The 27,780-nt window shown below is 42.0% G+C and overlaps 1 protein-coding gene across 1 annotated transcript; it reads left to right on the plus strand.

Moving 5' to 3' along the window:
* On the plus strand, nucleotides 1–26,972 carry Cyp4v2 (cytochrome P450 family 4 subfamily V member 2). Its single transcript, XM_006970867.4, has 11 exons — nucleotides 1–843; nucleotides 5,583–5,695; nucleotides 11,203–11,288; nucleotides 11,972–12,162; nucleotides 12,765–12,834; nucleotides 14,577–14,703; nucleotides 17,333–17,518; nucleotides 22,210–22,312; nucleotides 23,166–23,300; nucleotides 23,386–23,565; nucleotides 25,675–26,972. The coding sequence occupies exons 1-11, from the start codon at nucleotides 630–632 to the stop codon at nucleotides 25,842–25,844; spliced, it is 1,575 nt and encodes a 524-aa protein (XP_006970929.1). The 5' UTR covers nucleotides 1–629; the 3' UTR covers nucleotides 25,845–26,972.
* The last annotated feature ends 808 nt before the right edge of the window (nucleotides 26,973–27,780 follow it).

The raw sequence follows: 27,780 nt of genomic DNA on the forward strand, positions 1-27,780 counted from the left end.
ATGCATACAGGCAGAAAGAACCCTGTATTCATTTGAGATCCGTAATCCCTCCACACCTGGTGGGGGAACGCTGTTGCAAAATCCTCAACAGCCCACCTTAGCCGGCCTCAGGGCGTCCAGAGCCGGTGATGTGAATTTCTAGTTTCTTCTCCATCGACCAACTGAGAAACTGTCCTAAATTCGACCTCCCCTGTCATCTTTCCATACCGGGAGTTTCAAGTGCGTTCTGAACTTCAGACTCAGAAGCTGTTCCGGGTCTTTCTTTTGCTTTCGCCAGCACCCAAGAGGCTGGGCGTGGATTACGTAGGCTCCAGCGGCGCATCGTAACAATCCAAAAGCGCTTCATTTTTAGCTTCAGAAACTTTGTCCCCAGGGTCTGGCGGCGGCGGAGGCGGCGGTGGCGGTGGCTGCAGAGCTCCCCGGCTCCAGAGCAGGATCGGACCGGACGTGCCCTGGGTGCTCTCGCCGAGCTCAGAGCTCCTGCATCCCGGAGTTCCTGCATCCCGGAGTTCCTGAACTGGTCCTCTGACCCTGTCACTTGAACTTGGAGCAAGACCTCCGTGACTCCGCCGCACCTCGCAGCCGCGGATCCCCACCCGCCCGCGGCCAGCAAGAAGAGTATCAGAGAGATGATGTGGCTCTGGCTGGGGCTCATCGGGCAGAAGCTGTTGCTCTGGGGCGCGGCGAGCGCGGTCTCGGTGGCCGGCGCCACTCTCCTGCTCAACATCCTGCAGATGGTGGCGAGCTACGCGCGGAAATGGCAGCAGATGCGGCCTATCCCATCGGTGCTCCGCGCCTACCCCTTGGTGGGACACGCGCTGTTCATGAAACCCAACAGCACAGGTAAGGATTTGCGCAAGGTGTCTGTACTCTGACCGGAAGGCTGCTAGGCTCCTTGTCAGTCTGGAAAGCCTAACGGAGTTCTCCCCACCCTTGCCACACTTGGGGTCCTCACGTCCCTGAGACCCACTTTCTCTTTGGCTGCTGGGAGAAAGAAGAAATCTTTCACCCCCTAAAGAATAGATGGCCAGGTCTCCCAATTCCAGTTTCCAAGCTCGTGCCTGCCAAATTGCTCTGTGTCTCTCCCATCCTATAAGGAGCATAGGAAACACTCGCATGTCTGTAACAGACTGCAGTATTTCCGAGCTCCTGTGGCTCCCTCGGCCTTTTCTCTTTTCTCGGTCTTTCAGAAGTCTCCTTCCTCCTGCCTTGGTTTGCAAAGCGTTAAGGAGGAAAACTCCCTTGGAAAGCTGCACCTGTCCTCAAACTTCATGCCGCTCCCCTTTGTCTGTTAAGAGAGCAGGAGAGCAGAGGTTGTTTTGAGGCTCGCCACCACCTGGCCCAGACATTGTTTGACTTGACCAATAGTTAAAATCCTCTTGGTCTTTGTATTTTGATCCTTCTGAGGAAGTTTTGCAAGGCTTCTTCAGCAGACTCTCTGCCTGAGCCTTGAGGCAAATTTTATAGCCAGTTTCAAAAACCTAATTTATTAAAGAATGATCTTAAAAAAAAAAAAACTCGAAATAATCTTTTAAAATGTTTTATGCACTTTTTTTTTGTTCTATTGATGTAAAAAAAAATACACATAGTGGTATTTGTGGTTCCTTGTTGGGATAGTGCATTCAATCTTAACACTTAATTTCCATGCCTGTGTAAGTTAGGATGCCCAGAACTGAGGAGATACATCCAGCATGGCACATTTTAAAAGTACCTGCAGCAGAACCTATCCTTTCTTCAGATTAATTACTAATGGTTGCTTTACAGGCTAGTCATCAACTTTAAATATTTTTAAGGTCCTTTATTATCCTTTCTGTGACCCCAGACAAAAAAACCGAACCCTCGGGACAACTTGCCATGAATAAACTGGGGACATCACAGGAAAGTATAAACCAAAATATTTTCTAGCAGAAACCCAAGTAAAGCTGTCACCTAACAACCGACATGGCTTATATTAGAATTTACCCACCAGCACATGTAGGTATGTTAAAACCACATTGGGAACGTTCACGCTGTTTAGTTGCCCATACTCAAAAGGAAGCTAAAATCTCCTCCCACTCTGAGACTTGAAGGTATATCCTAACAATGCCACTGTGAAAATCATGGAAGACAAAATCCAAAACCCAAAATGCCCATTGGGGAATAAAAGAGCTATTTTTAGAAAGCCAGATTCTCAGGAAACCATTCGGTGTTTCTGTCAAGTACAGGGGAGTACCATCGTGTTTGGTAGAATGAGACCCAGCAAGGCATTATTTTGAGTGTAAAGGGTTAGTGGCCCAGCTAAGAAAAACTCATCTTTCACATGGGCAGAATCCCAGCATCCAACCCATCCTGAGTACAGAAGAAACAATATAGAAAGCAACTGGTGTCCCTCTGAGCTTTTCTTCACTTACCCTGGTCATCAGAAGTCCAGGCTTGGCAGCCCCTGGCTTTCCCCAACACCTCTTCCCTAGTTTTCTTTATATATATATATATATATGTATATATATATATACATATATATATATAATTTTATTTTTTATTTTACAATACTATTCAGTTCTACATAATAGCCACAGATTCCCTTGTTCTCTCCCTTCCTGCCCCCCTCCCCTTCCCCCCAGCCCACCCCCCGTTCCCACCTCCTCCAGATCAAGGTCTCCCTGGAGGACTGGGATCAACCTGATAGACTCAGTCCAGGCAGGTCCAGTCCCCTCCTCCCAGATTGAGCCAAGCGTCCCTGCATAAGTCCCAGGTTTCAAACAGCTAACTCATGCAATGAGCCCAGGACCTGGTACCACTGCCTAGATGCCTCCCAAACAGATCAAGCCAATTGACTGTCTCACCTATTCAGAGGGCCTGATCCAGTTGGGGGCCCCTCAGCCTTTGGTTCATAGTTCATGTGTTTCCATTCATTTGGTTATTTGTCCCTGTGCTTTATCCAACCCTGGTTTCAACAATTCTCGCTCATATAAACCCTCCTCTTTCTCACCTTCCCCAGTTTTCTATGCATACAATTTCATTTTGCATCTCTCATGGCTGTTACTTCTGAAATTATAAACTGCTCAAAGATTCAGAGTTCTAATTAATCTTAGGCACTGGTTTGGCTTTTGGTTTTTTTTTTTTGTTTGTTTGTTTGTTTGTTTTGTTTTTGCATGTTTGTGTCAACACAAGTGCATTACCACAAGGTCGGCTTTTGAAGGAAGCGCTATGTGTGTGTATGAGAACACTGAAGCCTCCTCAAAGAATGAGAAGATCTGCATCCACCAAAGAAAAGTCTCCTTGAGGTCTCAGCTCTTTGGGCATCTGCATTTCCCCATGGTGGGATTTCATCCATGTAGTCATCACACTTCTGTTTGTCTGTCATGACATTTCAAATGCCAGCAAACGTGCGCTGAGGTGCAAGCCATTACAGTGGTGGTGATATGTGTTTATACGTTTTCATTTTGACCCATTTCTTTATGAACACAGTTAATCTGCTTATGATTGTCATTAATACGTCTGTGTGTTTTGATTATAAAACATGCATATGACTACTTATTTTATTGCATAAAGTGGACCCTGAGGCATTCTAGTGTTTTTATACAGTTTTCAAGTAAACCACTTTCTGAATTTTTAAGGAAATATCTTTTATATAATTTTTAAAAAGTTATTTTTCTGTAATTTTATTTTGAGGATGTTAGTCCTTCAGAGTTTTAGCGTTTAGATATTTTGGTCATTTCTGAATTTCCTCATTTGGAATTATAAACGTTTGGGATCCAAATTCTACTTGGAAGGGTCATAACCTTAGAACCCCTCCAACTTTACCCTTGGTAAGACTCATATTTTGGGGAAATGCATGAAAATCTTTAGAGACTAAGGCGAGATGAAAAAGAACTTCGAGCTGATGGGATTCCTTAAAGTCCTTCTTCTTGGAGTGACTCTGAGTGAGGAGAATGGCCACTCACAGAGGGACGGCTTATTTAGTCAACAAGTGCTAGACTAGTGGGGGAGAAAACCATTGCTCAGTTTTCGGTTATGAAACTGACTTATTTGGGAAGTTGTTGAGAACTCTCTAAGCTAAGAGTTTTGTTGCTGTTCTTACTTGTTCCATTTATAGAAGTAACCATTGCAGTTAGTTTAGGATTAAAATGTAATTTGCGCCAAATTTTCTGATCACTATCTAAGATGTTCTTGTTTACAGTAAGTCCTTTAAGTGCCAATCAAGCATTTATTGAGACCTTTTGTACTCAGTATTGAGCTCAGCAAAAGAGGGCCTATCAGAACACTCTAGGATGGGATCTCTGCCCTGAGCTACTCTGTCCCTTACGTAAAAGGCTGTGCCTTTTTTTCTGTGGCTGATGTCCAGATTCAGGCCTGGGTGACCTTACTCTGAGTATTGCATGTAGACTCCAGCTGCTGGCCTCTGAACTCTTACATTTGCCCGTCTTTCCTGTTAAATAACCAACTTTCCCAGTAGGGCCCAACTCTGGGACCTGACTCCCTCCAACCACAGATTCAAATGGCCTCATCTTCCCACCACATCAAACCAAGGCAGACAGACGGTAAACGTGGAACAGAATGGTCTGAAACCAATGAGTTGATAGAGCCCACAATTTAAAAAATACTTTAATACATATATACACACATATGTATGTATATATGTGTATCAGAATGCTCTGAAACCAATCAATGAGTCGATAGAGTCCACAATTTAAAAACTATTGTTATACATATATACACATATACTTATGTATATGCATGTATCTGTGTGAATGTATGACACATATGTGTGGGTGCCTGTGGAGGCCAGGAAAGGATGTTAGATTCTTGCAGCTGGATTTAAGGTAGTCTGCTGTGTGTGGTGGGAATTGAACTTGGGTCCTCAGGAAGACCAGAGAGTGCTTTTATCCACCGATCCATCTCTCTAGCTCCAATTTTTGAAAGTTTGAAGCAATTTCTTAGTTTAAATTATTTACTAATTTACTGTGTGTGTTTGTGTAGGTGTTTGTACCACAGTGCATGTGTGGAGGTCAAAGGTCATCTACTTGCAGTCAGATCTTTTCCTCCCACCAAGTGGATCCCAAGGATCAAACTCAGGTTGTCAAGGCTTAGCGGCAGCGGATAAATTTACTGGCTGAACCATCTTCCCAGATCTTTCCCTGCAGTTTCAACAATGGCTTTTTTTTTTTTTTTTTTTTTTTTTTTTTTTTTTTTTTTTTTTTATCTAAGAAGCATTTGGAGTTTCTTTTCCAAGTATGGTTCGGATGTCAGGTTCTGGGGTCTTGGGACAAAGCCAGGTTCTACCAATTTCCGGCTCCATGGCATCGGGTACTGATTTATTAAGAATGTACATTTTTACCACACCAAATCCTAATAATTATCTTACAATAACTTACATCATTGTTGTATCTATTTGAAGGACAGATAATATCTTTAAATAACCTTACAGATACAGGAATGTTGCAAAATCCATGGGGGCTCACATCCTCTCCCAGTTTCCTTTAATGGTGATATATCACATACCTCATATATTTGTTGAAAGGAGTTAATGAACCTTTGTACAAGTCAATGAATAAATTCTTGTCTCCATTGAATTTAGGACAAAACATTTTTTTTTCTTCCAGACTTTTTCCAGCAGTTAATTGAGTACACAGAAGAATTTCGACCCCTGCCGATCATTAAACTTTGGATTGGACCAGTGCCCTTGGTGGCCCTTTATAAGGCAGAGAACGTGGAGGTGGGTATTTACTATTACAGTGGATAGTGCACTCTATAGGCTACGATGTAAGAAGTTCATCAGGACACAAGGAACAAATACAGCTTCAAATTTCATTACACTCCATCCACAGGGCATTTCGCTCAGGAGGCACTGGGCAGGCCATTCAGTGATTTCTTACTGCAATTCATTTGCATTCCTGGGAGAATAACTCCCCAGAGCTACACGTATTCCTCACTAGGTCTCAATATACTTTTTCTCCTTTTGAAAGAAGTCTTCTGAGAGGGAGATTTCTATTGTTGTTTTGGGTTTTTAATGCTTTGTTTTGTGTTGCAGATTAAATCTAAGGCCACTGCACGTCATGTTCTTCCATTAAGGTCTACTCCTCTTTCTATTGTCTAATTGTGAGACACTGAGTGGCCCAAGGTGGCTTTGAACTCATCCTGTAGTTCCAGGCTACCCTTGAACTTGTCTGTAGCTCTCCTTCCTCAGTCTCCTGAACAGCTAGTGTAGTAGCCCTGCACCAAGCCTGGTATACCAGGCAGTTTCAAGAGTTCAAAATTAATGGCCAATGAAATAGGGGTGTTTTCAGGGTCTCATATTATATCAATGATAAATATATTACTGTACTGAGGATGTGGAGCATAAGGAAAAGAAACTAAGCCCTGGAGTTGTTTGCCCGGTAGCAAGCCTGGAGTATTCTGACCTGACATCTGGAACAGAGGCTGTCTTAGTTATTTAGTTCTCCTGCTTGTGATGAAGCACCATGGCCAAGATCAAGTATAAGAGAAAGATTTTAGTTTGGGGCTTATGGTTCCAGAGGGTTAGAGTCCGTGACTATCATGGCAGGGAAGCAGCAGGCAGGCAGGCATGGTGCTAGGGCAGTAGCTGAGAGCTCACATCTCACCCCACAAGAACTGGACAGAGAACTAGCTGGAAATGGTATGGGCTTTTGAAACCTTAAAGCTGAACTTCAGTGGCACACCTCATTCAACAAGGCTACACCTTCTAATCCTTCTCAAACAGTTCCACCAACAGGAGACCAAATACTCAAATATATGAGCACATATATATGCCATTTTCATTCAAACCACCATAGAGGCTATTCTCTCCGTTTATTAAACAGTACAGTGAATATGGTATTGAGAAGGAATGAGGAACTTTTATCTTAGTCATCTTTTATAGGATTGTCCTAAAGTGAAAAATTGTCTTTCTAACCCTTTTGACTTATTATCAATGTCTGCCCACATGCTTCTTTCAACATTGTGTGTGTGTGTGTGTGTGCAGGTGTGTATGAGAGTGGTGTGTGTGTGTGTGTGTGTGTGTGTGTGTATGTATCTATGTGTGGGGGTTGTGTATGAGGTGTGTGTGTGTGTGTGTGTGTGTGTGTGTAGGTGTGTGTTAGGGTGTGTGATATATGTGTGTATGTGTGAGGGTTGTGTGTGATGTGTGTGTCTGTGTGTCTGTGTGTTTAGGTTGGGGGTATGTGTTTGTGTGTATGTATTGCTCTAAATATCTTGCTGTTTTCAGGGAATGGTTTTAGGTCTAGTTACTATTCTTAGGCACACATAAATTGTTCTGAGTCAGAGGCATGAGCGGGTTACAAAAAATAGGGAATATGGTACATTCAAGAATGCATTCGGTAAAGCTTATAGGAGTTAATTACATTGGAAATCCAAAGTAGAGTAAGAATGATTCTTTTGTTTTTCATAAAGGTCCATTCATTCTAAACATATGGAACACTGAATACACAGCATGTAAGCAGAATGAAAACATAGTCATAAATGATTTCCAGTCACAGTATTAACTTGTTACAGATGGGGTGGAAGTTTGATTTGTAACTGCAAGCTATAGGCAGCATTCTCAGAAAAAATATTCCTATAATCCTGCTCCCTCAGATGTATTAATTAAGGGGGCACATCAATCAAAGTGGCCATTGATGTTGGGTTGGTAGTAGTGGACTGTGTTGGAGGAGTGGCATGAATTAGCATTACTATAGTTTTAGTGATTCTTGGAAAAGGTGGAATGCCTTTCAAACTCAGGAGAGGGGCCCTCTTCTGCAGTCAGGTTGTCTTCTGGTGCCAGTCCATGGCTTTTACCAGTCACACTGAGGACTAGAGATGGTCTGGTAGGAGAAAGCAGAGACATGGAGCCATAGCTCCAATTAATGGGTGGAGTAGGATGTAGCTATTTGATGAGTTCTTGAGGGAGTTTATATGAAACCATGAGGGTTTTATTGTTGTTTTGTTCTCTCTCTCTCTCTCTCTCTCTCTCTCTCTCTCTCTCTCTCTCTCTCTCTCTCTCTCTAACGTTTCTCTGTGTAACAGTCCTGGCTGTCCTGGAACTCACTCTGTAGACCAGGCAGGCCCCAAACTCACAGAGATTCATCGACCTCTGCCTCCAAAGTGCTAGGATTAAAGGTGTGTGCCACCACCACCTGGCCTACTTGGATTTTTAAATGAAACTTCATGCTTCTTAGTGATATTTTCCCACAGGTGTCAGGGAGGGAAATTGAGAAATACAGAAATCCTTTAGTACCCACTTTCATTTTTGTATTTGAGTTTTGAATAATAATTGGGTTCATTTAATTATGGCTTGTCCTTGGCAGTTGTATGGAATGCCACGGCAGACATAAATTTCCAAAGTTGGCAAAATGAGATAAAAGTTTTATCTGTTTAAAAAAGTTTAAACTGCCGGGCGGTGGTGGCGCACGCCTTTAATCCCTGCACTCGGGAGGCAGAGGCAGGTAGATCTCTGTGAGTTTGAGGCCAGTCTGGTCTCCAAAGTGTGTTCCAAGAAAGGCGCAAAGCTACACAGAGAAACCCTGTCTCGAAAAACCAAAAAAAAAAAAAAAAAAAAAAAAAAAAAAAAGTTTAAACTGTTTTAATTTGTTTAGGAACCCCATTACAGAGAAAGCAGAGAATAACTATCCAGAAACAGTTCCAACAGATTCGTGGGGTTTTGTAGTATAAAAACCTGAAAAAGTATCAATGCCAATGTGAACAAATTGAAAAGAACAAAGAAATGTATATGAGTTATATTTATTAGCCAAAATCATTAGGATGAAAACCATGGGAGTTAACTCCTCTCGGGGTGGTGGTCCCCAATGACTGACAGTTGGTACAGGACTAGATGATTTGCTGAACCTGTATCTGTGATAACTGAAGTTATTTTTGAAAGTTTTAGCTCCTTCACAAAGGGAGAAATGGAAAGCAGGAGTCTGTTGAAGAAAAGACACAAATAGGTGTCAGCAATTTGGTTTTCTTCTGTGAGGGGCCGGGCACTCGTGTATGGATTGAATAAGAACATGTTGGGTTTGTCTAGAAGGGGACTTCAGATAGTGATGACAAGAAGGAGTCTAAGATATGAACCAAGGTGGCTTGAAGCAAAAGTGGAATGGCTTGAGCCACACAGTGAGGATCTCTTAGGAGATGGACAGGTTAATCAGGGAGTTGTCAGGAAGCAGAAAAGGCAGCCCAAAGTTTTGCCCATTGGGTGGTAGTGCCTATAGAGTTTACAAGAGAGTGCTATATCCCAGCATCATAGTGCTAAGCAATGGTCCCTTTTGTCTGATTCGTTGACTCGGTCTGATAAAATGGTCAGTGCATGAGAAATACGGTGAGTATTTATGAGAGAAAAGGCCTGTATGGGACGTCATACAATTGTATATGAAGTCTTTATAGGAAAGGAGGTCAATAGAAGGTTGTCCCCCACCCCTGCAAGTGTTATTTTCTATTCTTCTGAGGTCTGTAGCAGAAAGTGAAAGTTGTTTTGAGACATGGAAGGGATGCACGGTTTTGGTTCAGCTCTGTTGAGTGATGGTCACTCTTTTGTTGGTTTGGGGCAAAGGTTTTTTTGTTGAGCTGTATTGGGAAAAAATAACCATCCTAAAATGACTGCAGTGGTGGTTAATTGTCCAATGGCTGCTGTAAAGGGAAGAGCAGTATCGGAGATAAATAAATAGAGGGAGCAAATCTAATCATTGACAAGAAAGTGGGTTGTTGTTCTAAGGCTTGGGCTACTAGCTGTGGTCATCTGAGGTGAGGTTAAGTCAGTGTCCTCTTTAAGAGACACAAAAGGGTGAGACAGAGCTACATTGGGAGTTTCCAAGGAAGGCCAAAGCCAATTGGCATTGCCTAAGAGCTGTTGAAGAGAATTTAACATTATCTTTTTGGGGCGGTGGGGGGTGGGGGGTGGGGTGGGGAGAGACACTTGCAATTGATGAAGTTTGATGAAAGAATTAGTGACAATATAACCAAGATAATTTTATGGAACAGTTAGCTGAAGTTTGTCTGGAGCAAGCAGTAAATGGAAGTTTTATCATGAAGCTCGTAAGTCATATAAAACAATTAGACTTGTGTCTTTAGTAGGGGAAGCTAGTGAGACATCCTCCATCTAATGAAATATGTAAGTCTTAGGAAATTTGTATCAGGTAGGGTGTATTGTCTTATTTGCCCACCATTGGCAGAGGTGGGGGTAATGAAACTGAGACATAGGTGTTAGATAATTGAGAATAAGCACTGAAAAGGCCAATTTTTCTGTACCATCAAGGTGTAAAGGAATAATAAAACAAACAAACAAACAAACCTTTACATCAGTCACAGTATCATGGGTGTTGTGGGGGACCATGGCAGGAGAGGGAGTTTGGGGGAGTAGGTAACCCCGAGGCTACTGCCAGAATTTGATTCGTATCGGGGACATTATTTTCAGCTCTTATGGGGTTTGCCAGGTTTATTTATTAATCGGGGTGCTGGCAAGTTGTTGAGCCACGGTTTCTAAGTCTTCTTTTCAATGGTTACCTTTTTTTAAAAAGGTGATTAAACAGACTTTAAAAAGCTTTTAAATTTGCATCCGCAGAGAGACATGATGCTCAGCCTTCACATCCGTGGTTGTGGTAAAACCGCTGTTTTCAGGAGAAGACAAGTCTTTAGCTCTGGATGGACTAGCAGGACAAGGGAGGGCCGAAAAAGATGGAAGATTGGGCCCAGGAAATATGTGTGGTTCCATAGGAGATGGGATTTTGTTTTTGTTTTTTAATTCTCTTTTCTCTTGATGAAGCTGTGTAGCTAGTCTAATTTGGTTCCAAAGAGTGAAATGTTTCCCCCTCCCCCTCAAGTTTCTGAATCAAGGGTTCCATGGCCAGGGTACCAGGGACAATATTTCTGACTAATGTTTAAAAGCTCATAAATTGGCTTTAGTGATGCCTTAGCTCCAGCTTAAGTGCTGTGAATAAATTTAAATGCAGGAGACAAAGAACTCCCCACAGTGAACAGAAAAGCCAAAGCCAATCAAGGGACTCACCTTTTCATTTTCCACAGCTCCGTTTAGTCCCCAAGCTTGGATGACAATTTATTTGTATGCTTGAAACTCTGAGCAGATTTCTTTTAGGAATGAGAACTAAATGAACCACAGAGAATAATAATTCTTGATAAATATTGATCTGAAAAGCAGACTTAATCTAATGGTCTTATAACTGTGGTTATTTTGATGTCTAAATCCCTCAATTTTTTTTTAAATCCCTTCTTAAGGTAATTTTGACCAGTTCGAAGCAAATTGATAAATCATATATGTACAAGTTCTTACAGCCGTGGCTGGGATTAGGACTTCTCACAAGGTAAGGCACTGTCTGATGTTTTTGATAGACCACTGTCCAGGTGTCTGGTAGCCTCCAGCTATGGAAATAGACAGTTTCTAGTCAGGCATGCCTATGATCAGTTATGAGTTCATAACTTAGAGTGTGAAAAGCACTCTACGAATTAAGAGGTCTGCAGTAGATAAAAACGTGTGGTGAGGGGAAGCCTTGAAAAGCTAGCGGGCAGCCAGGCAGCCGCAGGTAAGGACATAAATCAGCCTTGATGTGGCACCTGGAAATAAGCCTCTTCCCCAAGGGAGGGCTCAGCCAGGAACAGGCATTTAGTAAACTCTGTTTCAGGGTTCAAACAGCAGACAAAAAGGGTGGAGTCACAGAGCATAAGCACATGGGTGTCTGAAGACCGCGGCTTAGGGAGGGGCTGGTTTTCAGAAATTCATCTTAGAAATGGACAAAATGTTCCCAACATTTCCTGTTTTGTGAAAGTAATTTTTAACTATTAACATCATAGAACGAGTTCCAGGTATCGACACCGTGGGGGAACTACTGAGACCATCATAATGCCGTCCTCATTCGAATGAGATCATTGCGGTGTCTTGGTCGAGGCTGTTTTAGAATTCAGTTGACTGGGCGGGGCTCCTGGCTGCTGCGCTGTGTGTGGCTTTACCGCTCTCTGGTTTATGATGATTTGTCTGTCCTGCTTGCAGTACCGGCAACAAATGGCGCTCCAGGAGGAAAATGTTAACGCCCACATTCCACTTCACAATTCTGGAGGATTTCTTAGATGTCATGAACGAGCAAGCCAACATATTGGTCGATAAGCTTGAAAACCATGTCAACCAAGGAGCCTTTAACTGCTTTTTTCACATCACTCTTTGTGCTTTGGATATAATCTGTGGTAAGTCTGGTTGGTTTATGCCCTGAAAATCCAATGGCCTGAACAGAATATAGGATTCCGTGGGTATGCCGGGCGGTGGTGGTGCACGCCTTTAATCCCAGCACTCGGGAGGCAGAGGCAGGCGGATCTCTGTGAGTTCGCCTGGGCTACAGAGTGAGTTCCAGGAAAGGAGCAAAGCTACACAGAGAAACCCTGTCTTGAAAAACCAAAAAAAAAAAAAAAAAAAAAAAAAAAAAAAAAAAAAGAAAGAAAAAGAAAAAGAAAAAAAGAAAAAGAAAAAGAAAAAAAAGATTCCATGGGTAGGACAAATGATGGCGTTGGTTGGGAAGGACCCAGGATCCTTCAGGGTGGTGGTATTATAAGACTCTCCCCAAGAAGCCACAGCCATTCCTAGGGGGATGACCCAAGCAGTCACCATGTCACCTTGCCTGGAAGGTCCAGGGGAGAGGATGATAGGAACTGTAAGTAGGAGGGGTGTAGAAGGGCAAAGAAGAGCAAATAGAAGATAACAGAACAGGCTTCACCTGTCTCTCAGTGTGCCCGGCCACACAGCAAACACAGCTGGCTGTGTGGTAAACTGTGGCTCCCATCTGTATTTGCAGAAACAGCCATGGGGAAGAACATTGGAGCGCAAAGTAATGATGATTCTGAATATGTCCGTACAGTGTATAGGTAAGTGTGGTAAGTGTGTGTGTGTGTGTGTGTGTGTGTGTGTGTGTGTGTGTGTGTGGTGGAGTCTCTTAACTTTCTTTGAAATTGCTACTGATTTGGGCTTTAAAACCATTGCTAATCACATCCGTCTATGTGGTATTTTGATTGTGTTTGAAGTGCAATTTTAAACTAAAGGGTCACTTCATCATATAGGCATCAGCTCTAGCAACAGGTAATTGTTATAAATTTACATTATGGTATATCTGAGTGCTATAGAAATTTAAAATCTCTAATTGCGCCCTGATGCCAAGTGACAAAAGAAAGATATAAACAATCTTAATAGCCTGTCAACTGTTTCTATGGATCAGTTAGGAACACTCTGTAACAGCGGGTTGTGACCCCGTTGGAGGTCAAACGACCCTTTCCCATGGGTCACATGTCAGATACACTGCATATCAGATATTTATATTACAGTCGTAATAATAGCAAAGTTATAGATATGAGGTAGCAACAAAATAATTTTATGGGTGGGGGTCACCACACCATGAGGAACTGTATTAAAGGGTCGCAGCATCAGGAAGGTTGAGAGCCACTGCCCTAGAGCGATTCCACAGTGCTAGCAGTGATCATTACCAGTGTTCTGTGTGCTTTTCTTTTTTTAATTGGGAATTTTAAAATACCATTTATTTTCTTCTATAGCTTCTGCATTGAGTTGGTGCTGATTTTGCAATCGAGGCAGCCTTTTATTAACTTTAAAAGTATGTGGAGTTACTCACCTACTAAGAGGTGGAGCTAGGATTTGATTTGATTTATACAATCTTATTTTATCACTCAATTTCATCCTAACAAGTATTTACTGATCGTCTATGACCAGCCAGCCACCATATAGTCAGTTACCAGGTAGCTTCAAATTGACACAGACCACAGAGTGATATGGGAGGTGGCCATGGAGCCAAGAAATAGAAATTTGGGAATTTTAACAGTTGTTGACAAAGAAAAGGATCAAGTTGTTACCAGGTTGCAAAACATGGATATGTTCTAGAATATAGTGTCCAGGAAAGGCCCCTTCAAAGCGCTGTCACTTAGACTGTCCTGAGGGAGACTGAGCAGAGGTCTGTCTGCTCTGTCACGTGAAACGAGAGGCAGGTGCTGGAAGCAACCCCGTGACAGATTGCTACTTAATATGCCATGTCTTGTAAACGACCGCTTATGTTTCTAAACCATATCTGCTTATTTTGGGTGTGCATGCCTGAGTGTGGGTGTGCATCCCACAGCAAACATGTGGAAACAGGACAGCTTGTAGACGTTGGTTCTTCCCTTCTTCCATGCGTGTCTCAGGGTTGGAACTCAGAAGGTTTCTTTACTTGCTGAGCCATCTCACTGGCCCCAGAGTTTTTGATGTCTTCGGAAGAGTGGTAGAGTAAGAGCATAGAGCTTAGAGGCAGACTTTTATCTAAACCTTTGGCATAAATGCTCCCACATTCCTGGGAAGTTGTGAACTTGTACTGTAGAAACAAAAGCACTGGCCCGGGGCCCTCTGCAGGTTTCGTAGTGGATTTTCACTTCTCTAACACAACCATTACTGATTAAGCTCCACGCTATGTCTAGTAGTCTGTTGTTCCACCATGTAGCATTAGGCATGGATCTCTATTAGCCTTGAACACTAATCAGCATCATTTCATTTATTGCTGTTATCAAGGCCAAGCTCCAAAGGTTGGGGGATAAACTTTCTGATATAAAAGGTACTGTTATCTTGTTTATAGGATGAGTGAGATGATATTCCGTAGAATCAAGATGCCCTGGTTTTGGTTTGACCTTTGGTACCTTATGTTTAAAGAAGGACGGGAACACAGAAGGGGACTTAAGATCCTACATACTTTCACCAACAATGTAAGTTGTGTGTTGTTGTTGGTATTTTACTCTTTTTTTGAGTGGGTGCCACCCAGCTCTCAAATAAATCACATATGGAGGCTTATACTTAATTGTAAATGCCCGGCCTTAGCTTGTTTTGTTTCTTGCTAGCTTTCCTTAACCAGTTTATCTTTTGCCTCTGGGCTTTTCCCATTCTCTTAGTTCTATATATCTTACTCTTACTCCCTGGCTCACTATGTAACTGAGTGGCTGGGTGGCTGGGTGGCTGGCCCCTGGAGTCCTCCTCCTTCTCTGGCTCCTTGATCTCTTTTCACTTCCCAGATTTCTCTTCTATTTATTCTCTCTGCCTGCCAGCTCCATCTATTTCTCTCTCCTGCCTCGCCATTGGCCGTTCAACTCTTCATTAGACCATCAGGTGTTTTAGACAGGCACAGTAACACAGCTTAACAGAGTTAAACAAATGCAACAAAAGTAACATACCTTAAAATAATATTCTACAACAGTTGTGTGTGTGTTCATGTGTGTGTCACTGTGTGCATACATTAAAATATACAAAGCATAGAATCAAGTGGAGTTAAATGACTTCACAATGTTATGCAGCTATTACCAAAAGTAGCATATTCTTTTTTTTTTTTTTTTTTTTGGTTTTTCGAGACAGGGTTTCCCTGTGTAGCTTTGTGCCTTTTCTGGAACTCACTTGGTAGCCCAGGCTGGCCTCAAACTCACAGAGATCCGCCTGGCTATGCCTCCGTTAAAGGCTAGGCTCACAACCAAAAATATAAAAGTAGAATATTCTTAAGTCCAGGATTTTTATGTTTTTTTAATATACCCAAATGTAGGGCCATGGAGTAGAGTATTTGTTCCATAAAAGTTAAATAAAATAGTAATGCCAAAATGATTAATATTAAAGTTACATATTTAACTGGCATCAATGAAATATTTGCTGGGTGTCATGTGCTAGAGAAATTAGTTAGACAAAGATGTTCCCTACAGTACTGGAGAGAAGTCTAGGAGAGGAGATTATCAATACATATCCATACATATCCAATGTAACCATAATTACAGAGCATTCTATGGACTTATTAATACTTATTAACAAACAGGGTTCTGGGTGGAAGAGAAAAGGGATAGAGATCTGTGCATGAGTCTCTTGGGAAATGTTTCGGGAAGGCAGTAGCTCTTATATGAAAGGACATCTAACGCAGCACATAATAAATATACTTCAGTGAAAATTAATTTGATGGTACTATTTTCTTTGCAAACTGAAAATCAAACAGATGGTAAGGGTTTTGTTTTAAACATGGGATATCCATCTTTGGTTGAAGACATGTTTATCAAAAAGCAAGGTTTAATTGAAAATATAGAACAAATTGCAATGTGGTGAAATTTTCCCACTGAAATGTACCTTTTCTTTGCTGTAATTTTTGCTTAAAATATATTGGGATTGCCTCTTTGTGATAAGGACAAGCCATCAATGGGTCATGTGACTAAGCCAGTGGAAGTTAAGTGAATGAAATGCTGCCTTGAGTTGCCCACAGTGTAATCACCAGGATTCAGGAGGAGAAGCAGTCACATTTTATAATCACATTTTCCCTCTAAATGTAACAATATCAACATCAGTAAAAATAAGTAATGAAGTCCAGACCTCATAGACAGTGCCATTCATTTTGAAAAAAAAAATATATTGAGACATAAACACTTATAAATTCCACAAAGAAAACATAGTATTTTGCTCCCAAATTTCTGAGAATACACTCATTTAAGTGTCTTCATAGGAGGGTCATTCAATGACTCAACAGGAAAAAGAAAGTATACATGAGCACAGCAGGTGTATGGACTGTTTTTGTTGTTGTTGTAGCTAATGAACATTCTAGAATGCTTGCCAGCTTTCTTAATCTGGGCAGGGGAATCAAGACACAAAGGCAGACTCTGCTGAGTGGATGGTGGTACTTGAGATTGTGGGGAAACACACTAAAGTGCAGATACAAGCATGTCCGGTGACAGGTGACATGGGGACAAATGAAGGAAAGTCAGGTCCAGAGAGTGTTAGGGACCAGGGTAGGCGTGAGCAGGGAACGATCTCTTGTGTGGCTATCACCTGAGACCTGAAAGTGGCATGGGATCCAGTCCCATGAGCACTGGAGGGCAGGGCATTCTGGGCTCAGTGAAGAGCAAGCAGGCAGGGTGAATTGGCTCATCAGCTATCGGTTCATTAGCTTGCTATGTCCTTTCTCCATAACCAGATGCAATCATCAAGAGGCGTGGAGAATTAGTGCATTCTGTGGCTGTCTGCTCTCTACCAGTTACACTTCTCCTCATTAGTTCCCTCTCATCTCCAGGGGACGGTTTAGTAGACAGCGACTCTGTTCCCATGTTAGAAAGATTGCAAAAATAGTACTTGAAAATTATGGGTTTGACCTAACATTAAACTCGTATTTAATAGTTTCACCACGTGACATTCTCAGCGTTAACCAAAGGCTTTGTTGCTTTTTCACAAGAGCCTAAACGCCACTGAAATAGAAAGAACAGGAAACGTTTGGGGGGAAAATAAGTTAAAGAAGCCAGCATATTTCATTCATAGGAAAATGTACCAGTAAGCCTCACCCAAAGTGCAAATTTTGTATTCAACGTTATTTACATCCTGCAGGTCATCGCTGAACGGATCAATGACATGAAGGCGGAAGAAGACTATAGGAGTGCTGGCAGGGGTTCTGAGCCCCCCAAGAGTAAGCGCAAGGCCTTTCTTGACTTGCTTTTGAGTGTGACTGATGAGGATGGCAACAGGTTAAGCCACGAAGACATCCGCGAGGAAGTTGACACCTTCATGTTTGAGGTAATTTTTGTTGCCAGGTGATTTTCACCATTGAAGCATTTCATAGCTCAGGTTTTACCGTGGTGGAGACACCTGCTTAACACACACACACAAGAAGTAGGTTTCGTCCCCAGCACCATGGCAACAAACAAACAAAAATGGGCGGGGAGGGTGCTGGAGAGATGGCTCAGCAGCAGTTAAGAGCAGAGAACCGGGTTCAAGTCCCAGCACCCACATGGCAGCCTGCAACTGTCTGTAACTTCAGTTCCAGGGAATCTGGGATCCTCACACAGACATACATGCAGGCAAAACACCACATAAAAATAAAATTAAAAAAAGAAACTCCACAGAAATGGGAACATGAAGGTGGCTCAGCTAGGGAAAAATGATTGCTATTAATCCTGACCACCTGAGTTGGATCCCCACAACCAACATGGTGGAAGGAGACTTGTTGTGTCTTTGATCTTCACATATGTGCCATACTATAGAACACACACACACACACACACACACACACACACACACACACACACACACAAATACATGTAATTTAAAACACCCCCAGTTTCAATGATTGTCAGAATCACAAGCAGAGATTTTTAAAAACCAGTCAAATACTAAAGCAGCTTAGTATAATTGGAAAAATTTAACAATATCTTCAGACATTATAAAATTTAAGAACAGGGTAATGATAGACACATTATTTTTTATTAAGAAAATTTAAGGTCCCCCAGACTTTTCCCAAGAACACAAAAAACTCTACACTCTCCTCAGTTCCCTATGTTACTTTATGTTTTTCTTAAACTCCCTAAACAGGTCCTTTTCAGTCCTTTTAAAGTCTAGCACATAACTACTGCTGTGGGTTGCTTTAGACAAAGAGAACCTAACCAGTTTGTGATTCTAATGGGATTTCTGGAATGTTAATATCTCTTTAAAACCCTTCTTGCAAATATGCTTTAAATATTATATGAATATTACAAAGAGTGGAGCTTTCTACATGTGTGTTGCAAAATTAAGGTTTCAGAAAGTCCTATGATGTAGCAACAGCCTCCGAGTGGGGGAAAGGGACACATGCTTGGGATTCTAAAGGGTCCCAGAGTGCTTGGGCATCACATTGCATTGGCTGCTTGGCCTCCAGCCCTCTGGATGTACTGCCCGTACTACTGATTTTGTTCAATTTTTTTAATTTCATTTCTAACTGGCAAAAACACTGTTTATGATTCTGGAGTCCAGTGTGATGCCTTGATACACATACACATTAGGGAATGTGCACATCATGTTCATTAACATATCCATCACCTTCACATACTTACCTGATTCTGGAGTGAGAACATGCTACACAATACATTGTAACTAATTATAACCCATCACACTGTGCAATAGATCATGATAATTCACTGTTTACTTCTGAGATGCTGTGCTTTTTGAGGATCTCTCCTTCCCATCCTCCCCATCCACCAGCCACCAGCCACAGCCTCTAGTAACTGTCCTTCCACTCTGAATGCCTATGAGATAAATTATTTTCAGTTTCTCCATGTTGGTGAGATCATGTTACTTTTTTTTCTGTCTTGGCTTGCTTTACTTCCCATAATGCCCCATAGATTCACCCATGTTATCACAGATAACAGGATCTCCTAGTTTTAAAAAGAGAATGCATACTATCTTATGCATGCCCTACAGTTTTAAAATCCAATCACCTGTTGATGCATATTCCTGTTGTACAATCTATATATTCTATACAGTTCTTATCAAGATCCTAATAATGTTTCTCAGAGAATAGGAAAACCAATCCTAAAATTCATACGAAACCACAAAAGACACTGAAGAGCCAAAACAATCCTGAGCAAAAGAGAATGAAGGGGTCATATTGGTTACTTTAAAAACATACTACAAAGCTATAGTGATCAAAAAAGCATGGCTATGGCATAAAAATATACATACAGACCAATGGGATAGATTAGAGATTCAAGAAATAATTATGCATTTGTAATCATCTGATATTTGACAAGGGTTCTGAGAATGCACAGTGGGAAGAATCTACATTAGATGGTGTCTGGAAAATTAGATAGCCACATGCAGGAGGATAAAAACTGACCCTTATCCTACCCTTTAAACAAGAATTAACTCAAAATGAATTGAAGAGGTAACTGTAAGACATGAAATTGTAAAACTAATAGGAAAAATATGGAGAAAGCACCCTAAAGTCTGATCTAGGAACCGATTTCTTGAAGATGACTTCCAAAAGCAGAAATATGCAAATAGATTGCATCATCCATTCTTCTCCAGAGAAGGGTTCTATCATGTAAGAGAGCACAGCTATACTAAGGGTCTGAAGACCTGGGCTCTTATTCTGTGCCAATGACCTAAATAAAATACCTCATATCATTCCAGCTCTAACTGATTTCCTTGTGTTGTAAAGAGAGACCTAGACTGAATTGTGGTTTTAACTTTCTTTCTTTTTTTGGGGGGGGGTGCAGGGACAGGGAAGGTCATTGGTAGATTACTTGCCTCGTATGTGTGAAGCTATGGTTCAGTCTTCAACAAAGCAATTATCTTAACTACCTTGCTTGAGTTACTTTCTGTTGCTGTGATAAAATACCATGATCAAGAACAATGTATGGAAGAGTTTATTTTACCTTATGGTTCCAGAGGGTTAGAGTCAATGATGGTAAGGAAGGCATGGCCAGCCTGGTCTACAGAGTGAGTTCCAGGAAAGCCAAGGCTATACAGAGAAACCCTGTCTCCAAAAAAACCAAAAACAATAAAAAAGTACATCGAGAATCATAGAAGTCATATGAGCAATGCAGCAAACATATATTATCATCAGCATTTCACATTAAGCACTGAGATCTTACATCTCTATTTTCCCATGTGCTTACATATGCACATATGTGTATATGCAAACCCACACATCTAATTCCCACTAGTAACCATCATTTCCCTCTTTGTTGCACTGAGTCGGAGGCCTATCCTGTTCAATTACTATACTGAACCTTCCTCTATGCGCTGGATGTGGGCTGTTCACTCCAGGCTCTCATGGCTGCAGGTTTCAGCCATTAAACTGTTGAGATCGTGGGCCCTCCTCTTCCCACTGATGTGCCTCTGTCAAGTCTGCTGTATGTCTTGTTTCATCCATAGGAAGCTCAGGGGACAGCTCCCACATGCTTGAATTGAGCTTACATCCGTGTATTCAAGAGAAGCCATTGAGTCATTAGGAGAGTGCTTCCTTACCTGACTCAGCAGAGAGCTGAGCAGCAGCACCTGGATCTTGTCTGCAGTCCAGAGTCACTTTGTAAAGGAATTGCAGGTGTATGGGAATGCCCCAGGAGATGAAAGGAGGAAGGAGTTGAATGCCTGAAATATGGAGAGGGTGGAGCATCAAGATGTCTCGACGGGGACTTGACTCCTTACCACAGGCCACTCTAGAGTTCCACAGCAGGGTGGTACAGTGTTGTTTGTTTTTGCTGTTTTGTGGGGATCTGCCACCCAGCTCCCAAATAAATCACACAAGGAGGCTTAGTCTTAATTATGAATGCCTGGCCTTAGCTTGGCTTGTTTCTAGACAGCTTTTCTTAACTATAAATTATCCCATCTATCTTTTGCCTCTGGGCTTTTACCTTTCTCTATTTCTTACACCTTTCATTATTTCTTACTCTGTGACTTACTGTGTAGCTGGGTGGCTGACCCCTGGAGTCCTCCTTCTCTGGGTGCTTCCTCTTTTTCCTTCCTTCCAGATTTCTCTTTCTATTTATCTTCTCTGCCTGCCAGCTCTGCCTATTTCTCTCTCTTGCCTCACTATTGGCCGTTAAGCTCTTTATTAGTCCATCAGGTGTTTTAGACAGGCACAGTAACACAGCTTCACAGAGTTAAACAAATGGAACATAAACAAAGTAACACACCTTAAAATAATACTCTACTACAGTCTCTGTTTTGTCATCAGACTTTGTGTTCATTTCCTACTTCTACTTCCTTTGGGGAAGTTATTATTTTTATTTTTTAATCTCTAAAATATGAATGGTAGTAATGAACATTTCCTGGAGTTATGAAGATTCATTTCTACAAAATACTTAGCATTTTGCCTGAGACTCACCAACTACTAAATTGGCTACTAGCCAATTTCTTTAGGAGAAAGTATTCTAGAACCCCACAAATATTTCTTAGTGTCCAGCACCAGCAGAGGAAGCCTGCCAAGGCAGGAACTCAAAGCAGGACCCTGAAGCAGAATACTGAGGAATGCTGCTCACTGGCTAGCCTCCAAGGATGTTCAGCAACCTTTCTCATAGAGCCCAGGCCCACTTGCCTAGGGATGGCACAGCACACAATGAGCTGGGGCCCTTCCACGTCAATTATTAATCAATAAAAATGCCACACAGACATGTTTTCATGCCAGTCTGATGGAGGCAATTCCTCAATTGAGTCTCTTTCTTCCCAGGTGTGTCAAGTTGACAATAAAACTTTACCTGTATAGCAATCCTCCTGCCTCAGCCTTCTCCCAAGTGCTGGGATTACAGAAGTAAGCCAACCCCACCCAGCTAAGAGGCTGTTGAGTATGTTTGTCACTCACTGAGGTGAGCAGCTGCACTGAATGATTTAGGTTCTGCAGTCATACTCCAGCTGTTGATACAGGGGGATTTCAATTTTGTCATCACACACACCCCAACAGAACTGTGCTTTTAAATGTTCCAACACCACCACCCCTTGTATTTTCACAGGGTCATGATACAACAGCAGCTGCAATAAACTGGTCCTTATACCTATTGGGATCTTATCCAGAAGTCCAGAGAAAAGTGGACAAGGAACTGGATGATGTGTTTGGTACGTTGGGCCCCTTTGTTAGCTCTATTGGGAGCCCTAAGTCCATGGAAGCAGTGGCCATTCTTGATCCACAAAGATGGATGCCATTGTCATCAACAGGAGGCCCTGGTGTAGGACTCCTGCCTGCACCCGTCTCTTTGACAAGGCCAAGTGAATTTCCTAGCAGGCATTTGACAAGTGTCCCGACATGTAACTAACTATCCCAGAGTAGAAGCTAAGGATACACAGATCCATGACACTGTTCACAATGATCCTACTGCTGAATAGGTAAAACAGACACAGGCACCTACAGCTTAGAGTCACGGGCTGTGCCTTTGAGCAATGCCAAGAGGGTGCTGTCGGGGAGCCCAGGGCACAGGTGGAGATAGTTATGAGAGTAAAGGGAGGGTGCTTTCGTGTGACTGCATCTGACAAAGCGGAAGCGAGAGTGGCGATGGGGGATACAGCAGGAGGATTTGTTTCTACTCTACAGCAAGCGTGACCATCTCTAAAATATTGTCAGCACCCCAAGGGAAAGCTCTACTGCTGCACAGTCACGAATCTTTCTTCCCTTAGTCCCGCCCCCGGAAGCCACCATTTTTTACTTTCCATTTCTAAAAATGGAATCACATAGGGCCATGGTCTTTGTAATGTGACTCTATTAACATATTAAAATGGGAGATGGTCTTGTCTCATCTGGTTTCTGTTACTTAGCTGAATGCCTCGTTTTATTTTATTCTCCTTGATGTTAGAATTCTGCTTCTGTTGGTAGACATTTGACTTTCTGTGTCTTGGTCCAGTGGTGCTCTGTGATGCTCACCTCCCTGAGTCTAGGTAGGGCTTTGTTTTCATTGTATCCATTTATTTTAACCAGGACAGTCTCTGCGCCCCGTCACCTTGGAAGACCTGAAGAAGCTTAAATATCTGGATTGTGTCATTAAGGAGACTCTCCGAATTTTCCCCTCTGTCCCTTTATTCGCCCGGAGTCTTAATGAAGACTGTGAAGTCGGTGGGTATCAGAGTAGGAGGGAGCGGGGTTGTATTTCTCATGTCTGTCTGGTAGAGTGTCCTGACACATCATTTTCTCTTGACAGCTGGTTACAAAATTGCAAAAGGCACGGAAGCGGTCATCATTCCTTATGCATTGCACCGGGACCCCAAACACTTCCCAGATCCTGAGGAGTTCCGGCCAGAGCGGTTCTTCCCAGAGAATTCCCAAGGACGCCATCCCTATGCCTACGTGCCCTTTTCCGCTGGACCTAGAAACTGTATCGGTTTGTATCCATGCCAGTGGGTTTGATCTTTCAGGCCCCACGTGATAGATTCTCAGGAGAATCTCTCACAAGAATCTCTGAAGCACGATGTGACATTACTCACAGGCTGTAGACTACAATGGGTTCCGTTTTCTTCCACTTTAGTTTCAAAATGCCTTTGTTGGGGGCTGGGAAGGCAGCTCAGTTGGTATTGTGCAAGCATGAAAACCCAAGTCTGTCCCTAAGTGTGTGTAAAGCAGCTAGCTGTGTGTGCACTTGTGACCCGGTGGTGGGAAGGCAGAAAGGGTGGATCTCTGAGAGAATACAGCAGAGAGGGCTTGAAATGATAGGAACTAAACCTTTCACCATTCAGCAGGGTAAGGTGTCGGTGGGTCTTCCAAGGTTTCTCTTTTCGTTTATATGGGGCAGCCTTCTCTCCCTGCGTCTTCATTTGGTCTTTTTCTCTGGGTGTGCTTGTGTGTGGAATGTCATGGTCTCGGCTTGTTTTGAGACCCACCGTAATGACCTCACTTATCTTATTTAAATATAACCATGCAGTGTTTTTTTTTTGTTTTGTTTTGTTTTTTGTTTTTTGTTTTATTTAAGGCCCTATCTCTAAGGACATTCATAGTACAAAATGTTGGGAGTTGCCTGGTGTGGCGGCTTAGACTCAGAGGCAGGTGGGAATCTCTGTGAGGTCAAAGCCAGCCAGGGCTGCATGCACAGTGACACCCTGTCTCAAATAAACAAAGGAGAGAAGGAGTAAAGAGTGAGAGAGAAAGGGAAGAAGGGAGGTGGGGGAGAGAGGGAGAGAGAGATAAAGAATATATTATTGGGAGTCAGGATTTCTGCATAGGAATTTTGGATTTAGACATAATTCTGCCTATAACATAAAGTACAATCAATTTCGTGGTAGATATTTAATTATTTAGTGTGCATGGTATGTGTGGGCATGCCATAGCTGGAGTGTGGATGTCAGAGGATGACTTTTGGAAGTTGGTTCTCACCTCCCACCATGTGGGTCTCAGGGATCGAACTCAGGTCATCGGGCTTGATGGCATACACCTTCTGCCTTGCTACCTCTGGAGTTCTAAAATACTGGAGATTTAGCTTTGTTATTGTGGTAGGAAAAAAAGGAAATAATAAGACTTATTTTTTTTTGAAAGAATCGCAGACCCAATGCATTATAAACAATTTGGCTTTAGTATTTGCAGCTCTTTATCACTTATATGAATGCAAACATTAATGAAATGAGACTAGATCTATAAATAAGTGGATGTGAGCCATGTCTGGTTACTCTAGAGTGAGTAAATGAAGGAGGCAATACAAAACCATCTAGAAGGGTTGGCAGCAGTTAAGAGCCCATATTGTGCTTACCGGGGATTTGAGTTCAGTTCCTGGCACCACCCACCCACATTATGTGACTCATAGACACTAGCAATTCCAGGTCCAGGGGACAAGGGCCTTGTATTTACATGAACATCCTCTATCCCACTACATACACACTGATTAAAAAATTTTTTTAATCCAATCTGGAAATTCTCAATTTAAATGAGCTCAAATTCATCTGGCTGTCAGTCATCCCTAGGTGTCCTCTGATACCCATTCTAATCTCAGAGTTGGTCCAAGACCTCTCAGAGATAGCCATCTATAGATGTGAAATCCTATTTATAAACTGGCATGGATTTGCATGTGAATACATATTTATATCCTCCATTATACTTAAATTATTGGCAGGTTCCTGTAATACTAGGAAGAATTTATATGCTATGAAAAATAGTTGTTCTTATTGCTTAGGGGATGAACAATGAGACAAAAGTGTATGCATGTTCAGTAAAGATATAATTTTAAAAACTATTCTAACTGATGGTGAGTTGAACCCATAGGTATGGAATCTGTAGATGGGAGAGTCCGTGGTATTGCTAAAGTAGCTTGCTTGGCTGCCACAGCTAAGCAGACTCATGTGGGAGCAAACAGCATGCTCGGAAACTCTTCAGTTTTAGCAATCATCTCAGGGATTTGGTCCTCTGGCCCACCTGATTGGGAAATGATGACTATGTTACAGCTTCTTACATCTCAAATTTGAGTTGTGTCTATATTTCAAGTGATGGTCTTTACATTTACTTAAAGGTCAAAAGTTTGCTGTGATGGAGGAAAAGACGGTTCTTGCCTGTATCCTGAGGCGGTTCTGGGTAGAATCTAACCAGAAGAGAGAAGAACTTGGCCTGTCTGGGGATTTGATTCTTAGGCCAAATAATGGCATCTGGATCAAGCTGAAGAGGAGACATGAAGAATTCTAACTTGGTCCTTGAACTGTGACCTTAACATGATGAAGATCATTCCATCAGAAACATGGTATTTGCAATTTTTAGATTGTGAATCAAAAACTCTGAATCCTTGGACATAATGTTTTTTCATGTCCCCACTGATTTTGGGATCCAGTCCATCTCAGAGAGTTTTTGTGTGTTTATCACCAACATAGATGCCACGCCACACCAGCTCTTGGTCTCAAAGGTACTGTTAGCTCAGTTGGCACTGGAAATAAACATATAATAAAAATTATAACAGAGGGAACCATCAGCCTGTTCAATTTCATTTGTTAAAGTCAAAAGACATCATTTCAATGAGATTTCAGAATTAAGAAAACATTCTTGTTGACTCTGAAATTCATATGGTATCATGTGAAAATGGTGGGCAATCAAGTTCTTCAGCATCATGGGCTTAAGATTTTAGAGCCAGCGTCATTAGTTACGAGATAAGCAGTTGTCAGATCTCTTTCAAATTTTACCTTGAAAAGCATGCCAGGCACCTTGGTGACTGTACGCAAGGGTCTTCTTTCTATTTTTGGTGGAGTCACAATCACCTTGTACATCATGTCATTGGGAAAGATTCCTCTAGGCAACTTCCAACCTCTCACTGTACCTCAGAGGCTCCATCAGTGGCTTTTGAAGTTCAAGTAGCCACAGACGTTCTCTGCTTATTTGCCATTCTGTTAAGAGTGGGAGCATGGAATACAGGGGGCAGGAAATTTCTGCCTAAGTTCTTCTGCTACTTGTGCTGTGGCTAGACATGGATTAAATGTCTACACTGGAGCCTCTCCACTGCCTTTCTGATACATGTTCTCTTACAATATACTTCGGCTTTATGGAACTCAGGACCATGATTAGATGGATTAGAACTCAGGATATCTGCCTTCAGTGTCTTTTTTGTAATTTCTCTACTTTTAGAGAAAGAAAAAAAAACCTATTCTTTCATATTTGGTTACGCTGTAATAACACTTGGTTCAGAATTAGACATCTAATTAACTTAGCCCTTGCCAAGCTGAAAATTGAATCACATTCCTTGGACTTTAATTTTGTATATAATACTACTATTTCTCACTCAATGACTTTTAGAAACTTCTTTTTAATAAATAATTTTTAACAGGATCAGTTGTGTGGCTTGTTTTGTTTTCAATTTCCCATGGCCTTGTAAAGCAAGAAATGGAAAGGATAGAATATATATCCATGAATCAATATCAAAGAACAACAGTATAACAAACAGCATTTGGCAAGCCCCACACCATGGGTCATTCAGGGCAATATTACCAAACAGACCTGTTAGACTATCCAGAGACCTGCAGCGCACAGGACTCAAGCCCTAAACTGATGAGAAAAAAAAAAAAAAAAAAAAAAAAAAAAAAAACGGGAAGGGAGCTAGATACTTGCTGGGAAGTAAAGCCTTTATGTCTGGCTTTAAGTGAAACGTATAGTAATGCCTTTTTGTCGGGCTTTGAGAGAAATGTTTCATCAGCAAAGCCTTTGCTATGTTTGGGTTAATCAGTAGAGGCTGAGAAATTGCTTTGAGGCTGTTGAAACCTTCAAGAATTGTTTCTCTGGAGAGTTTGCACTTAGCGCTATGTGAGAGCTTGCAGCTGCACCGACCTTGGTCTGAGGACACTCCTGGCAGACCTGGAGTTCTTACTTTTGATTATGCCTCATCCTAATCAAAAGAGACTGAGATTTGTGTGGGTTGTCTGCTCTCATGGGCAGAAAGAGCAAGATGATTTTGATAGCTGGAACCTTTCCCAGCCCCAATTAACCTTGTATATGTTTGAATAAAATGACTGGAGAGAGCTAGCCAGGTGTCAGTCTTTTCCAAAAAGGCTGAACCCCTCTGCTCCTTTGGAAAATGAAGGTTTAGCATCTTGGTGAGCGTCTCTCTACTGCAGCATCTATGACTGAACATCAAACAATA

Source organism: Peromyscus maniculatus, chromosome 17 (genome assembly GCF_049852395.1).
Source record: "Peromyscus maniculatus bairdii isolate BWxNUB_F1_BW_parent chromosome 17, HU_Pman_BW_mat_3.1, whole genome shotgun sequence".
Classification (NCBI taxonomy): Eukaryota; Metazoa; Chordata; class Mammalia; order Rodentia; family Cricetidae; genus Peromyscus; species Peromyscus maniculatus.

What these genes read in the sequence shown, in the direction of transcription:
- Cyp4v2 (XM_006970867.4), top strand. Translation starts at nt 630, where the DNA reads ATGATGTGGCTCTGGCTGGGGCTCATCGGGCAGAAGCTGTTGCTCTGG. An exon ending in CATGAAACCCAACAGCACAG is followed by an intron (nt 844 to 5,582) that starts GTAAGGATTTGC and finishes TTTTTCTTCCAG; the next exon opens with ACTTTTTCCAGCAGTTAATT. An exon ending in TTGACACCTTCATGTTTGAG is followed by an intron (nt 17,519 to 22,209) that starts GTAATTTTTGTT and finishes GTATTTTCACAG; the next exon opens with GGTCATGATACAACAGCAGC.